This window comes from Bos mutus, chromosome 6, assembly GCF_027580195.1.
Source record: "Bos mutus isolate GX-2022 chromosome 6, NWIPB_WYAK_1.1, whole genome shotgun sequence".
Lineage (NCBI taxonomy): Eukaryota > Metazoa > Chordata > Mammalia > Artiodactyla > Bovidae > Bos > Bos mutus.
Window position 1 is genome coordinate 92,627,056 of NC_091622.1, and position 14,289 is coordinate 92,641,344.

Sequence of the window (14,289 nt, forward strand, 5' to 3'; positions counted from 1 at the left end):
ATGGTAACTTGCCGTGCTTTTCAGGGTTTCTTGTCAGCCAACTGAACAAAGACATTTGCTGTTGTATAAAGAAGCTGTCTTTTCATGTGTGGTTCATGATGTTGTTTTGGTATCTAAGTTGATCTTCTTATGACTGATTCCTTCAACTTTATCATTTTAAGACAACAGCAGGAGGAGATCAGGTACAAGCTAATCACTCCAGAATGCTAAAATGTGAAACTATTTCAGTCCTTGGCGTGCAGAACAAACTCCATAAGGGGGTATTGTGTGGAGCAAGGCTTCCCTGATGGCTCAATGGTAAAGAACACACCTGTCAATTCAGGAGATAACGGGTCTAATCCCTGGGCTGGAAAGATCCCCTAGAGAAGGAAATGGTAACCCACTCCAGTATTCTTGCCTGGGGTATCCCATGAACAGAGGAGCCTAGTACACTTCAGTCCATGGGGGTCACAAAAGAGTTGGACATGACTTAGACACTAAACAACAACTGCAAATTTTAAAAATGGGTCTCCAGCAGGAAGAGGATCCCCATTTTCTGTTCTATTTGCCTTTGGCTTGTGTTTGGTCTTCCTGCAAGGGGGGAATTTAATGTAAATACAAGGACTCTTACCTTTTCTTACCAATAAGTGTCCTCTGCTCCCTTTTATTTGAGGGTGGATAAAGAGTTTCACATGAACTTTAAAATGAGACCAAATGAAAAAGGTACTGTTTATCTAAGCTGTCTGAGGAAGGGCGCTTGGGAAAAGAATTGAACTCTGAAATAACCTTATGAAAGTTATTGATTCGTTTCTTTATGGTTCCTTGACAAACAGGAACCATTATTTCTGTGTCCGAATTGGAGCTGGGTCAAAGAACCCTTATATATGGATTATCTTTCCTGAAAACCAGACTTGTCAGGAAAATGAACTTCCAGAAATGGAGACACGAGGCCCAGTGGAATATTGCAGTCCTTTCATGGCATTAAAGGACAAATAGAGACACAGTTAGTTTTTTAAAATCTTACTGAGCACAAGAAGAAATGTTTGAGAATAACACAAAGGTTTAGGTAAATGGCTCACTCTTAGGTATTTGTTGGGTGCTTTTAACTCCCCTCCCCCCATGCCAGTTCAACTTCAAAACTCAGTTGCTTTCTACCTGTGGTTTGTAGAGAAAAGGGTACCATATTTTTGTTTTTCTCTGTCTTATATTTTGAAATTAACTTTAAAAGATCACATAAGTTACATATATTTTGCTATTGAAATAACAAAAAATATGGATAAGGATAATGGAAAGAGACAAAAATCACCAAGAATCCCTACCCAGGAATCACCATGCACAGGAATATATTTTAATTATAAAAACACATTATATTCTGCTTATTATTTTGTAACTTGAAAGCATAATTTTGGGGTTATTTTATTCCTTCTTTCTCATTTTTGGCCTAACAAGCCAAGGAGATTTAAAATGGGATAAATAAATCAATAATTAAAATAGGGTTATTATAACATTCAGATAAAAAAATTATGTCAACAGTTGATAAACTATTATAGAATATCATAAATAATGTTTCCCCAGCAATTTGAGTACTCATGAGGGATGTAGTCATTGTTTATTTTTGGCATTAAACAAATATTTAATAAATATTTAACTGAGTGAAATAGTTTTTATTGTTTTTTGAAGCACCTTGCTATTACTTCAACATGTCTGGGGATGGAGGCACTGTATTATCTGCAAGAACACTTTATTCACTTATTACTAGAAATATTAAAAACCATTTAGGTTGCTTTTTAGGTTTATCGTAATCTAATCCTTTAATCTACATTCTAGTGAAAAACTATTTTAAGACTATTTCTTTTGCAGAGTGTGTTAGATTGGAAGAGAGGATTATAAAGCGACAGAATTGCAATGGTAACATGGAAAATCTGTAAAATTTACTTTACAGTGTTATTTCTTTGGACTTTATGGCTTTATCCAGTTTTAGCAATCGAGGAACTCTAGTATCCCTTCTTTCATAAAGCAATTTTATGGTACCATAGAAATTGATTCCTAAAGTTTTAGACCTGAAGAATATATGGCCATCAATCTAGGTGTTGGTAAAGGGCTCATTCAGAGAAGGCAATGGCACCCCACTCCAGTACTCTTGCCTGGAAAATCCCATGGATGGAGGGGCCTGGTGGGCTGCAGTCCATGGGGTCGCTAGGAGTCGGATACGACTGAGCGACTTCACTTTATTTTTTCACTTTCATGCATTGGAGAAGGAAATGGCAACCCACTCCAGTGTTCTTGCCTGGAGAATCCCAGGGATGGGGGAGCCTGGTGGGCTGCCGTCTATGGGGTCACACAGAGTCGGACACGACTGAAGCGACTTAGCAGCAGCAGCAGATGAAGAAAATTTTTCTTTGTAATTTGAAAGTGAAAGTTGCTCAGTCATGTCCAACTTTTTGCTACCCCGTAGACTGTAGCCTGCCAGGCTCTTCTGTCCAAAGAATTCTCCAGGCAAGATTACTGGAGTGGATTGCTATTCCCTTCACTAGGGCATCTTCCCAACCCAGAGACTGAACCCAGGTCTCCTGCATTGCAGGCAGATTCTTTACCATCTGAGCTACCAGGGCAGTCCTTGTAGTTTGGTTCCAATGAACTAATAAGCGTCAACATTATGGGGGTTTTGTAGTGAATGTCATTGAGATATTGTTTGCTCAAGACCTCTCATCCTAACTGGGATATCTCAAGTCATGGGGAAAGAAATTTTCTTCAGGATAAGTATTTGAGTTGTTCACTAATGAAGTCAGCCGACTCTCAGTAATTGTGCTCAGTGGAGGGGCTATACATAGAGGAATAAAGCTAGCCCTCCTTCCTGGAAGTGGCATACTGGAGGGAATACAGATATGTGAACAAATTCAGGAATGCTCCCTGGGCCCAGAAATTTCGTTTTTAATTAACATTGAAAAATCATGTTTCTACAAATGAAAATGAAAAAATATTCCATGTTTTTAGGACATTCTGTTTAGAGTTGAGTGAGCTGCGTCCAGTGATTGAAAGCTGTTAAAAGGTATACTGGACTATTTTGGAGTCTAGAGTCACTGAGGAAATAGATGAGGTGTGGGGAAGAACTTAATTCCTGGTGTAGAATGGAGGCAGTTTTAAAGCCACCCTGGGTTGAAGTGAGTACCTGGAACTGGTGTGGTCATCTGAGGTCTGAGTGAAAAGGAAGATGGGTTCATGGTTAAATGCTTTTCCAATGACCTAAGTGCTCTTGAAAATGCAATCTATGGATTCATTCATTTCTTCTAATGCAACATTCCTGGGTCTTTCCAGTGAAAGTGAAAGTTGCTCAGTCGTGTCCGACTCTTTGCAATTCCTTGGACTATACAGTCCCTGGAATTCTCTAGGCCAGAATACTGGAGTGGGTAGCCATTCCCTTCTCCAGGGGATCTTCCGAACCCAGGGATCAAACCCAGGTGCTTATTCTTTACCAGCTGAACCACAAGGGAAGCCCTTTCAGTGCTTGGGTGCTAATTAAATAACAGCTTCACTCTGTTTTGCCTGTAGTGGGAAGATGGGAAAGACAGGGTCCTTAGGGGAATATTTTCACTCCAAGAAAAGGAAATGTTTAGAAAGATACTTGCTAAATGCCTATGACATCGTAGGGAGAATTTGGAAATAACAATAAATTACATTAAAAATAAATAATGGGCCTTTTGATAAGTTCCAGGCACTGTTCAAATCTCTTTAAGCACATCATCTCATCTGATCTTTTCACGGACCCTATGAGTTTAGTTCTTTATCTGCTTTACAGATGAGGAACCTGGGACGTGGAAACCTTGATAAAATGGACTCACTGTTAATGACTGGTTCAAATCCAGTAGCCTGATTTCAGAGTCTGGGTTCTTAGGTCTCAGACAGCTTTGTGAACTTGAGCAAATTGCTCAATCTCTCACGTCTTGTTTCCTCATGTTGGAATAGTCGCGATAATTACAGTACCAGCTTCGTAGGGTTGTTGTTCCTCTAAGAGTTTCACGAAGCGCTGGTGCACACTGACTTCCCTCTCCGCTGGGCTCAGCCCTCTCCGGTGATGGCAGAGGCCAGGAATATGATCAAGGCCAGCCTGCTCCAGTGCTGCAAGCGCCTTCTCCTATCAGCACTTCCTGTCAGCACAGGATACGTGATCAATAAACAGCAGCTGCTGACTTCATGAAGTTGTCATTTTTATTTCATCTGTATCTGGAAGCTGATACTATTTTCTTAAATCAGCAGGGAACATATATTACATTGTGCTTGAGAATGAATTTCTTTTTTCCCCCCTCACCTATTTGTCATTGCTTTTTGGGTTAAGAGTAGACTATGGTTGGCACACAATTGTCATTTCAGAAGAATGTGCTGTAACATAAAGAGAAAGAAATTCAGAGTTATTCCAAGTCAGGTTCCAGTATGCATTTACTTTAATTCAAGTTTCTCATGAATTAGGCACTGGGAATGTCATCTCACCTCAGATAGGTTTTGTATTTCTTCTATCACTTGGGGTTTGAAGCACATTCCCTAAAAGCTTATACATTTAACATTTCTGAACAGAAAGGACGACTTCATTTTTCCTTGAGAGTGTTATGCACAATCCATATAAGTCTGTACCAGTGTTGGTATCTCAGACATGGTCCTTCAAAGAAACAGAACAAATAGGAAACATATATATTAGGTTGGCCAAAAGGTTCATTTGGGTTTTTTCCATAAGATGTTATGGCCAACCATATGTATATGTATGGGGGTGGGGAGAGGGAGAGAAAGAAAGAGGGAAAAGTAGAGGGAGGAAGTTATTTTAAGGAATTGGCTCATATGATTGTGGGGACTGGCAAGTTTGAAGCCTGTAGGGCAGGCCAACAGGCTGGAAACTCAGGCAGAATTTCTGTGATACAGTCTTGAGGCTGAAATCTTCTTCAGGAAACCTTGTTTTTCTCTTAAGGCTTTCAGTTGTTTGGATGAGGTTCATCCACATTGTTGAGGGTAGTCTCCTTTGCTTAACTGATGATACATGTTAATCACATCTATGATATACCTTCACAGCAACATCTAGGCTTGTATTTGACCAAACAGCTAGGTACCATAGTCTAGCCAAGTTGACACAGAGGTTAACTGTCACATTTGGTGTCTGCCTTTGTGTATAGCATCTTTTACGAGCACCCATGGTTTTGCCAGCTCATCGCAGTTCAGGTTAGTGCTAATAGTTTGTGACTCTATCAAAAGTTTAGAAGTTTACTTCTCTCCGATGTATTTGAGTAGTACTTCAGTTATTCGAGGACAAAAGGATGAGGAAGTATAGAAAGGAGGACAAAACCTTCACTAAGCGACTTGTGCACTGTGAACGTTTGGTTTAGAAAGACCTCCAGTGTGCCGGGCCCAGGACACTGCCTGCCTTGGGGTGCTCACAGGCTGGTCTGGGCAGGGTAACAGGAATTTGTGAGTGCAGTAAAAGTGTAGCAATATGTACAAGAGACAGTGGGGTTCCAGAGAAGCCATGAAGAGTCACACCCGAGTGGAGGATGCCGTGCGTAGGCGTAAGGGTTAGGAAATGATTCACTCTGAGGTTGAGGCTTACCTCTGAGGCTTACCTCAGAAGAAATGTGTCGGTCTGCGAGCTCTCTTTGGGAGAGTCAAGGAGAAGAGGGAACCAGGAAGAAGATAAGCTGTTGGGCCAGGAGAAAGGAGGCTGGGGCTGTCCAATGGCTTGACCATCTAGCGTGGACAGACAGAAGTCTCAGAGCTGTCAGATTTGCTGAGGCTAGGGCGAGAGGCAAGGGCCAGGTGATGGGTCTACACTTTATCCCATCAGAGGTAAAGGTGAGCTGTGGAATAGCTGAGTGTGAGCAGATTTAGTACCAAAGAACTGGGAAGTGAAGTGTGAGATGCTCAAAGTACCCAATGGCAAAAGCTGCTCTTAGGAAGCTGGTTAGTGCTAGTCCAAGCGTCGTTTTCCTCTGGACACACTCTGATGGTTTCTGCTAGTTAGCAGCACAGAGAAACCTCAAGTCAGGGAGCAACTTGTCCTCCTGAGATTTCAGTCCAATCGATTGTTTTTACTCTGGAAATCGACAGCTCTCTGCTGCATGCCCTTGTCTTTGAGTACGTGGGTTGACTGTGGTGAAATGGATTAGGCTGCTTTTATAGCTTCTCGGGGTTTAATCAGTACCCAGCAAGCTCTGCATGTGCCTATGACTTTCCTTTGCCTTTTAAATGTTCAGGCTGTGGGGCTGTTGATGGCACCACTTCTGTGTACTCCTACCTTGACTGATCAGTTTTTAACTCAGAGCTTATGCTTCTTTGCAGGATGCCACCATTTGGAAGCCCGATTCATGCCAGAACTGCCGTTGCCATGGTGATATCGTTATCTGCAAACCCGCTGTTTGCAGAAACCCTCAGTGTGCCTTTGAGAAGGTATGGTGTCCTAATTGTTTTCTAAATGTAAAGCTGGGGAAGAGTAGGCTGTTTGCATTTTTTCGGTCATTTGGTTTTGACATTTATCACAACCTCTAATTGCAAAGTTTAGGAAATACAGGAGACAGTTTTAGCATATCATTTCTAAGAATGTCTTAATTTCTTTGTTGGACATTTACTCTAAATCAGGCACTCAAGGTTAAAACTTAAAGGTCTTACAGTGTTACCCCATTTAAAGTGTTATCCCATTTGAAGTTCTGTGGAGTAGGTATCTATAGCCCCACTTTACAGAAATGGAAAGTGTAACATGGAGATTTTAGGCAGCTTAATATGATTATGCAGTTAAGAAGCTGCTGTCCAGAGATCTTCCCTGGATCTGACAATTGCCATAGCTACTGATACTAGACACACCATTTCACAAGCCACTGAATGCATTGCAAGTCAGGATTGACTTCTCGAAGATGACTTTCTAAATACATTGTTTATTCTGTGACTGACTGTATCACTGGGCTACCTACGATCATAGGATAGACTTTAATCAAGAAATCTGGTGTTTAACCAAATGTGTGTGGGATATTTCCTCATTTCCCCTTTATTAAACTGCTTTATTTTTACTTTTTGACGATACATCTATTCTGTTGGAATTTTTTCTCCCTGGGTACTGACTCTTTTCTTTTTAAAGTAAATCTGCTTACAAACAACAAAAAATTTTAAGCTTCAAATTTGAACATTGGAAACTCCCTGGAGAAGACCAATTATTTTCTTTAAAAAGCTTTCTGTCAGTTTCACAAACACAGTTTGTTTTTCTAGAGTTTTCCCTCCCCACCCCATAATAATTATTCTTGAGTCATTATGCCATCTAATGCTAAGAAGGTTCTGTTTGTTTCTAACATCGGAGTGAAATTTTTGTATCCCTTTAATAGTATTCCTAGATTTCTTCTTGGCTATATTTCTGAGAAGCTGAGTGTACATTAAATGTTGGTAAATTTGGTAGTATTTTGTTGTCTGTTCTGCGGCTTTCTATTTTATGGAGTGAGTACTCCTAAAAGATCTCCACTTTGCTTACTGAGTAACTCATGTCAGAATTTGAGCTGGTTTTATAAGGGCCATGAAGACATGCCCTCCTCCACTTCATGTGAATAATTATGGTTTCATGGAAGAAGCCTTGAATCGAATGTTGGAAGACATAGACGGTGCTACTGAAACCTGGATCTGCTCTCTACCAGGGGTCAACAGACTAAACCTGGCCTGCTGCCTTTTTTTGTTTTGAACTGTGAGCAAAGAATGTTTTTTTTATTTTTAAATGGTTGGAACAAACCAACAGAACAGTATTTTGTGATGTGAAATTTATATGAAATCAAGTTTCAGTATCCATAAATAAAGTTTTATTGAAACACAGGCACACTCATTTATTTAAGTATTATCTATAGCTAGCTGCTTTTGTCCTACAATGACAGTTATGTAGTTGGGGTATAGACCATATGTGACCCCCAACGGCTAAAATATATCTGGCCCTTTACAGAAAATATTTCTGACCTTTGTTCTGTACCAAGCATGATTTTTTCCTTCCCTAATTTGCTCATCTTGTGAATTTTCTCAGCAAATGGAACTCCTTTCTTCCCATTGCTCTGGTCAGAAAATGTAGCATCATCCTCCCCACTTTTTCTTACATCCCGTATCCAGTATACTAGCAGATTCCCAGCTTTTCCTTCATAAAACAGTATATTTCAGATGCAACTTCTCTGCTTTTCCTTTGGTTTTACCTACTATCATTTTTTGCCTGCATTCTTCCAGTGTCCTCTTCACTTGTTTCACTGTTTTTGTACTGGCCTTTTTCACTGTAATATTGATATAGAAGTTGGAGGCGGGGGGGGATCCTATTAAAATTTAAGTCGGATCGTGTTGCTTTTCTCCTTAAGTCCCTCCAATAGCTTTCAATGGCTTCTCTCCTCACTTTGAGTAACTCCTCACAGTGTCCTGTAAAGTGCTGCTGCTGTTGTTTAGTCATTAAGTCAAGTCCAACTCTTTGCGACCCCATGGACTGTAGCCTGCCAGGCTCCTCTGTCCAGATGTTCCAGGCATGAATATGGGAGTGGGTTATCATTTCCTTCTCTAGGGAATCTTCCTGACCCAGAGACTGAACCCAGAGAAGCTGCATTTGCAGCCAGATTCTTTACCACCAGCAAAGCCAACCCTCCGATCAACTGATTCCTCTCCCTGCTCTTTCTGCTTCAGACACCAAGCCTGCTTGCTATTTCCTGGATTTGTCCAGGGAATGCTTCTGCCAGGCATACTTCTGCCATTAAGGCCTTTGTGCTCTGCTCTTCTCCCTGACATTCTATCTGGGTCTTCTCAGGTGGCTAAGTAGTAAAGAATCCACCTATAGTGAGGGAGACGTGAGTTCGATCCCTGGGTCAGGAAGGTCCCCTGGAGAAGGAAATGGCAACCCACTCCACTATTCTTACCTGGAGAATTCCATGGACAGAGGAATCTGGTGGGCTATAGTCAATGGGATCACAATAGAGTCAAACAAAATTTAGTGACCAAATATCCATCTGTCTATCTATCATCTATTTATCTATTTTAATCCTTTACTTTCTCTAAGTCTTGCCTGAATGCCATTCTATTTGAAATTGCAGTTCTTCACCCCTACCACATATTTCCTATTTCTTTTCCATGCTTTATTTTTCTTCCTGGCACTAACTACTGTCTGGACATACTCTATATTTTACTGAAAGTTCTTGTTTACTCTTTTATTTGCTGTGATTCCTCAGCACCTACAATTGCACCTGACACATGGTAGGCCCTCAATAAATATCTTTTGACTGACTGAATGAATGAATGAGAGATGAAGCTAGAGAGTTGGTAAGTTCAAGGTTATGGAGAGCTTTGTATGCTGTACTGTGGGGCTTGGAATTTTATTTTTAAGTTGGTAGAATACTAATGAAGATTTTAAGGCATGTGGGTAGGATGGCCCACTTTTTGAAAAATCTTTCTGGTTTTTCAAAGATAATGCATAATATTGGAGATAAGGAGATGAGTTCAAAGGTTGTGAGAATAATCCAGATAAAAGGGTGAATACCTGAATCAGAGCACTGGTAGTGTAGGAGTCAAGAGGAAAGGGCAGGGCCTGCCCTGGTAGTCCAGAGGCTAAGACTTCATGCTCCCAGTGCAGGGGGTCTGTGTTTGATCCCTGGTTGGGAAACTAAGATTCCACATACAGCAACTAAAGATCGTGTGCTGCTACTAAGACCCAGTGCAGCCAAATAAATAATAAAAAGAGGAAAGGGGAGACAGGAATCAAGACCATCCCCAAGAAAAAGAAATGCAAAAAAGCAAAATGACTGTCTGAGGAGGCCTTACAAATAGCTGTGAAAAGAAGGGAAGCGAAAAGCAAAGGAGAAAAGGAAAGATATACCCATTTGATTCAGAGTTCCAAAGAATAGCAAGGAGAGATAAGAAAGCCTTCCTCAGTGATCAGTGCAAAGAAATAGAGGAAAACAATAGAATGGGAAAGACTAGACATCTCTTCAAGAAAATTAGAGATACCAAGGGAAGATTTCATGCAAAGATGGGCTTGATAAAGGACAGAAATGGTAGGGACCTAACAGAAGCAGAAGATATTAAGAAGAGATGGCAAGAATACGCAGAAGAACTGTACAAAAAAGATCTTCACGACCCAGATAATCATGATGGTGTGATCACTCACCTAAAGCCAGACATCCTGGAATGTGAAGTCAAGTGGGCCTTAGGAAGCATCACTACGAACAAAGCTAGTTGTTGGGGGCCAGAGTGAGGCACTCAGCCTGTGGCAAAGGTCATGAGGAAGGAGGCTTGACATACGCAAAGGCGGGATCAAGCCTCAGGAGTCCCCCTGGAAATCCTCGAGCATCTACCCCCATAACCAGAGCCTGCCTACTTTACTACTTTATGCTCTCACCTACACCTCTGACTTTATGGGGGGCTGTCCCCCACCACCTCTTTCGGAGAAGGAGTTAACCTAGGGCTCCAGTTAATAAAAACTCCTGGGCGTGACAAGAGTGTTTTAACCTACAAACTCCTCTGAAGGTTCTCTGGCCTGCCTGACAGGCTCATCCGGCCACATGTGATTGCTCACAGCCTCCCAACCGTGAGAGTCACGAGATGCTTTAAACCCTCTAAAAACAGGTTCTTTAGAGAAGTTAGAAAACTATAAGTATAGTGGGCTGATTAGAAATTGTATTGGTGAAGGGTTTTTCATTTGTTGAGCCAATGTTTGTTGCTAAGTCTCCATATCCCCTGCCCTTACACACATTAATGAATATATAGAAGAAATAAGTATTAACCTTTGATATTAATCACGTTAGACCTTAGGCTAAGTAAATTCTTTCCTTAACTAAAACCCACTACACCCTCACCCTATAGGAATGTAACTTTATTTGGGTGGCATCTGTTTTAAGAATAATCACCCCTGGAGAAATAAGTGTCCTGGTTGACTGACCTCTTCACAAGGAGAGGGTCATAAATTGTCAGCAGGCCCCCTGGCCAGAAGATGACGTAACACCCCAACACCCCTAAGATCTCTGTATACATTTGTATGAAGCACCTGACTTTGATAAAAGTCAGGACTGCTGACCCCACATGACTTTTGCATAACATCTCAGTGTATAAAAGTAGACCATGGAAAATAAGGAATTGGGATCAGTTTCTCGAAATACTGGTCTCCCCATGTCGCTCTCTCTCTCACTCTGGCTGAGTTTCCATCTGGAGCGCAGAACCCGCCATGCTTACTAATTATGCCTGGGCTTCTAAGATCCGACCGGGGAGGCCTCAGTGTCTCCTCTCCTTCGGGAGAACGGAAGGACGCCTGTGGCCTACGTAAGTGGTGCAAACTTCTTGTCTTGAAGTTTTATTGGTCTCCTGCATAAACCAAGCTACTCAGCCTCTTTTCTCCACTGAATTTTCCTACTGAGCTATCCTCATTCTATTACTCTTTACATCTCTAATTAATATCTAATTGAAGCTATTGTATCCTGATCCTCGCCGACGCCGTCCCCGCTTTGAATACCCTGGATCAGCCGGGGCTGGATCCCGGCAGGTGGCGCCCGAGAGCTAGTGGAGGTGATGGAATTCCAGTTGAGCTATTTCAAATCCTAAAAGATGATGCTGTGAAAGTGCTGCACTCAATATGTCAGCAAATTTGGAAAACTCAGCAGTGGCCACAGGACTGGATAAGGTCAGTTTTCATTCCAATCCGTATGAAAGGCAATGCCAAAGAATGCTCAAACTACCACACAATTACACTCATCTCACACGCTAGTAAAGTGATGCTTAAAATTCTCTGAGCCAGGCTTCAGCAATATGTGAACCGTGAACTTCCTGATGTTCAAGCTGGTTTTAGAAAAGGCAGAGGAACCAGAGACCAAATTTCCAACATCTGCTGGATCATGGAAAAATCAAGAGAGTTCCAGAAAAACATCTATTTCTGCATTATTGACTATGCCAAAGCCTTTGACTGTGTGGATCACAATAAACTGTGGAAAATTCTGAAAGAGATGGGAATACCAGGCCACCTGACCTGCCTCTTGAGAAACCTGTATGCAGGTCAGGAAGAAACAGTTAGAACTGGACATGGAACAACAGACTGGTTCCAAATAGGAAAAGGAGTACATCAAGGCTGTATGTTGTCACCCCGGTTATTTAACTTCTATGCAGAGTACATCATGAGAAACGCTGGGCTGGAGGCAGTACAAGCTGGAATCAAGATTGCCGTGAGAAATATCAATAACCTCAGATATGCAGATGACACCACCCTTATGGCAGAAAGTGAAGAAGAACTAAAGAGCCTCTTGATGCAAGTGAAAGAGGAGAGTGAAAAAGTTGGCTTAAAGCTCAACATTCAGAAGACTAAGATCATGGTATCCAGTCCCATCACTTCATGGCAAATAGATGGGGAAATAGTGGAAACAGTGGCTGACTTTATTTTGGGGGCTCCAAAATCACTGCAGATGGTGATTGCAGCCATGAAATTAAAACACGCTTACTCCTTGGAAGGAAAGTTATGATGAACCTGGACAGCATATTAAAAAGCAGAGACATTACTTTGTCAACAAAGGTCCATATAGTCAAGGCTATACTTTTTCCAGTGGTCATGTACAGATGTGAAAGTTGGACTATAAAGAAAGTTAAGCACTGAGGAATTGATGCTTTTGAACTGTGGTGTTGGAGAAGACTCTTGAGAGTCCCTTGGACTGCAAGGAGATCCAACCAGTCCATCCTAAAGGAGATCAGTCCTGGGTGTTCATTGGAAGCAATGATGTTGAAGCTGAAACTCCAATACTTTGGCCACCTGATGCAAAGAGCTGACTCATCTGAAAAGACCCTGATGTTGGGAAAGATTGAGGGCAGGAGGAGAAGGGGATGACAGAGGATGAGATGGTTGCATGACATCACTGACTCAATGGACATGGGTTTGGGTGGACTCTGAGAGTTGGTGATGGACAGGGAGGCCTGGCCTGCTGTGGTTCATGGGGTCACAAAGAGTTGGACACTACTGAGCGACTGAACTGAACTGAAGGAAGAAATTAGCAGAACTGAATGAAGTAGGAGGGTCAGAGAAAGGAAAAGGAGAGATGACTCTCATATTTATGAGTTGATGACTAATTGGTTAGCAGAGCCACAAACTGATATTGAGAATATAGGAGAATGAGGAAAAGAATCCTATCTGGGAACAAAATGATAATTTCAGTTTGGACACATTGAGTTTGAAGTGTTTGTGGAAGAGAAAGGTAGATATGTCCAAAAGGCAGCGAGATGTGTGACTGTAAAGCTCAGAGGAGAAGCATGTGCTGTGCTCAGTCATGTCTGACTCTTTGCAGCCCCATGGTCTGTAACCCTCCATGCATGGAATTTTCCAGGCAAGAATACCGGAGCGAGTTGCCATTTCCTACTCCAGGGATCCTCCTGACCCAGGGACCAAACTCACCAATCTCCTAGGTCTCCTGCATTGGCAGGTGGGTTCTTTGCCACTGACACTACCTGGGAAGCCCAGAGTTGGAGACGTTACATGGGTATCAGTAGCAGGAACACAGGAGTATAAACCTATAGGATGAGTGAGCTTATCCAAAGAGATTGTGTGAAAAAAGAATAGAAGATCAAAGATGAGATTTGGGTAGCACAATCATTAAAGGAAAGATGAACATAAGAGAAGAAACTTAGGAAGATTAAGAAGACATGGTCAGAGAGGTAAAGGGTAAGGAATGGTCAGAGGAGAGAAGAATGATGTGATAGCTAGAATAGAGTGTTTCCAGAAGGAGTTTATATCGACAGTGTTGATCCCACAACAGAGAGAAAGTGTGAGAAAATTTAATATGTTTCATTGAGTTTGGCAACCTGTTGGCCACTGGTGGTCCCGCTGAAGTTGGTGGCAGTGAAGTGGTGGGTGTGGTTGCTGTATTACAGAGGCGTGAGGAGTGGATGGATAGTGGGCCTTGGATGGCCAAGTACAGGCTACTCCTTCAGGGAGCTTCAGTGAGAATGGAAGAGAGAAATGGGACATTAGGTGCACACCACTAGATCTGTGAAGTTTCTTTGAACCTCTGTCCCCAGTCATCAAGCCTCCTGGGTGTTGCCATGTGCTTGCCCTTATACTGCCCTTGACCAGACTACAAATGCCTCTGTATTTGTTTGCTTCTTCCTCCATACTCTTAGCTCCTTGAGAGCAGCAACCCTCCTTTTCACTATATGTAGCCCATCGAACAGCACAGTGCATGGCACACAGAAGATACTTAATCAATATTTGTAAAATGACCAAACAAGGGAAGGAGAGGGTTTTTTTTTCTTTGCTTTTGATATTTCTATGAACTTGATATTACTATGATCACCTTGGGAGGCAAAGGGGAATGACCT

General features: G+C 41.9%; 1 protein-coding gene across 2 annotated transcripts in view; it reads left to right on the forward strand.

The window, feature by feature from the left end:
- The window catches only part of FRAS1 (Fraser extracellular matrix complex subunit 1), a 534,238-nt gene that overhangs the window by 187,344 nt on the left and 332,605 nt on the right, over window positions 1–14,289 (forward strand). For both annotated transcript variants that reach the window (XM_070372561.1, XM_070372562.1), the window contains one exon: window positions 6,295–6,402. In XM_070372561.1, the coding sequence (XP_070228662.1) occupies window positions 6,295–6,402 (108 nt within the window). The remainder of the gene's footprint in view (window positions 1–6,294; window positions 6,403–14,289) is intronic.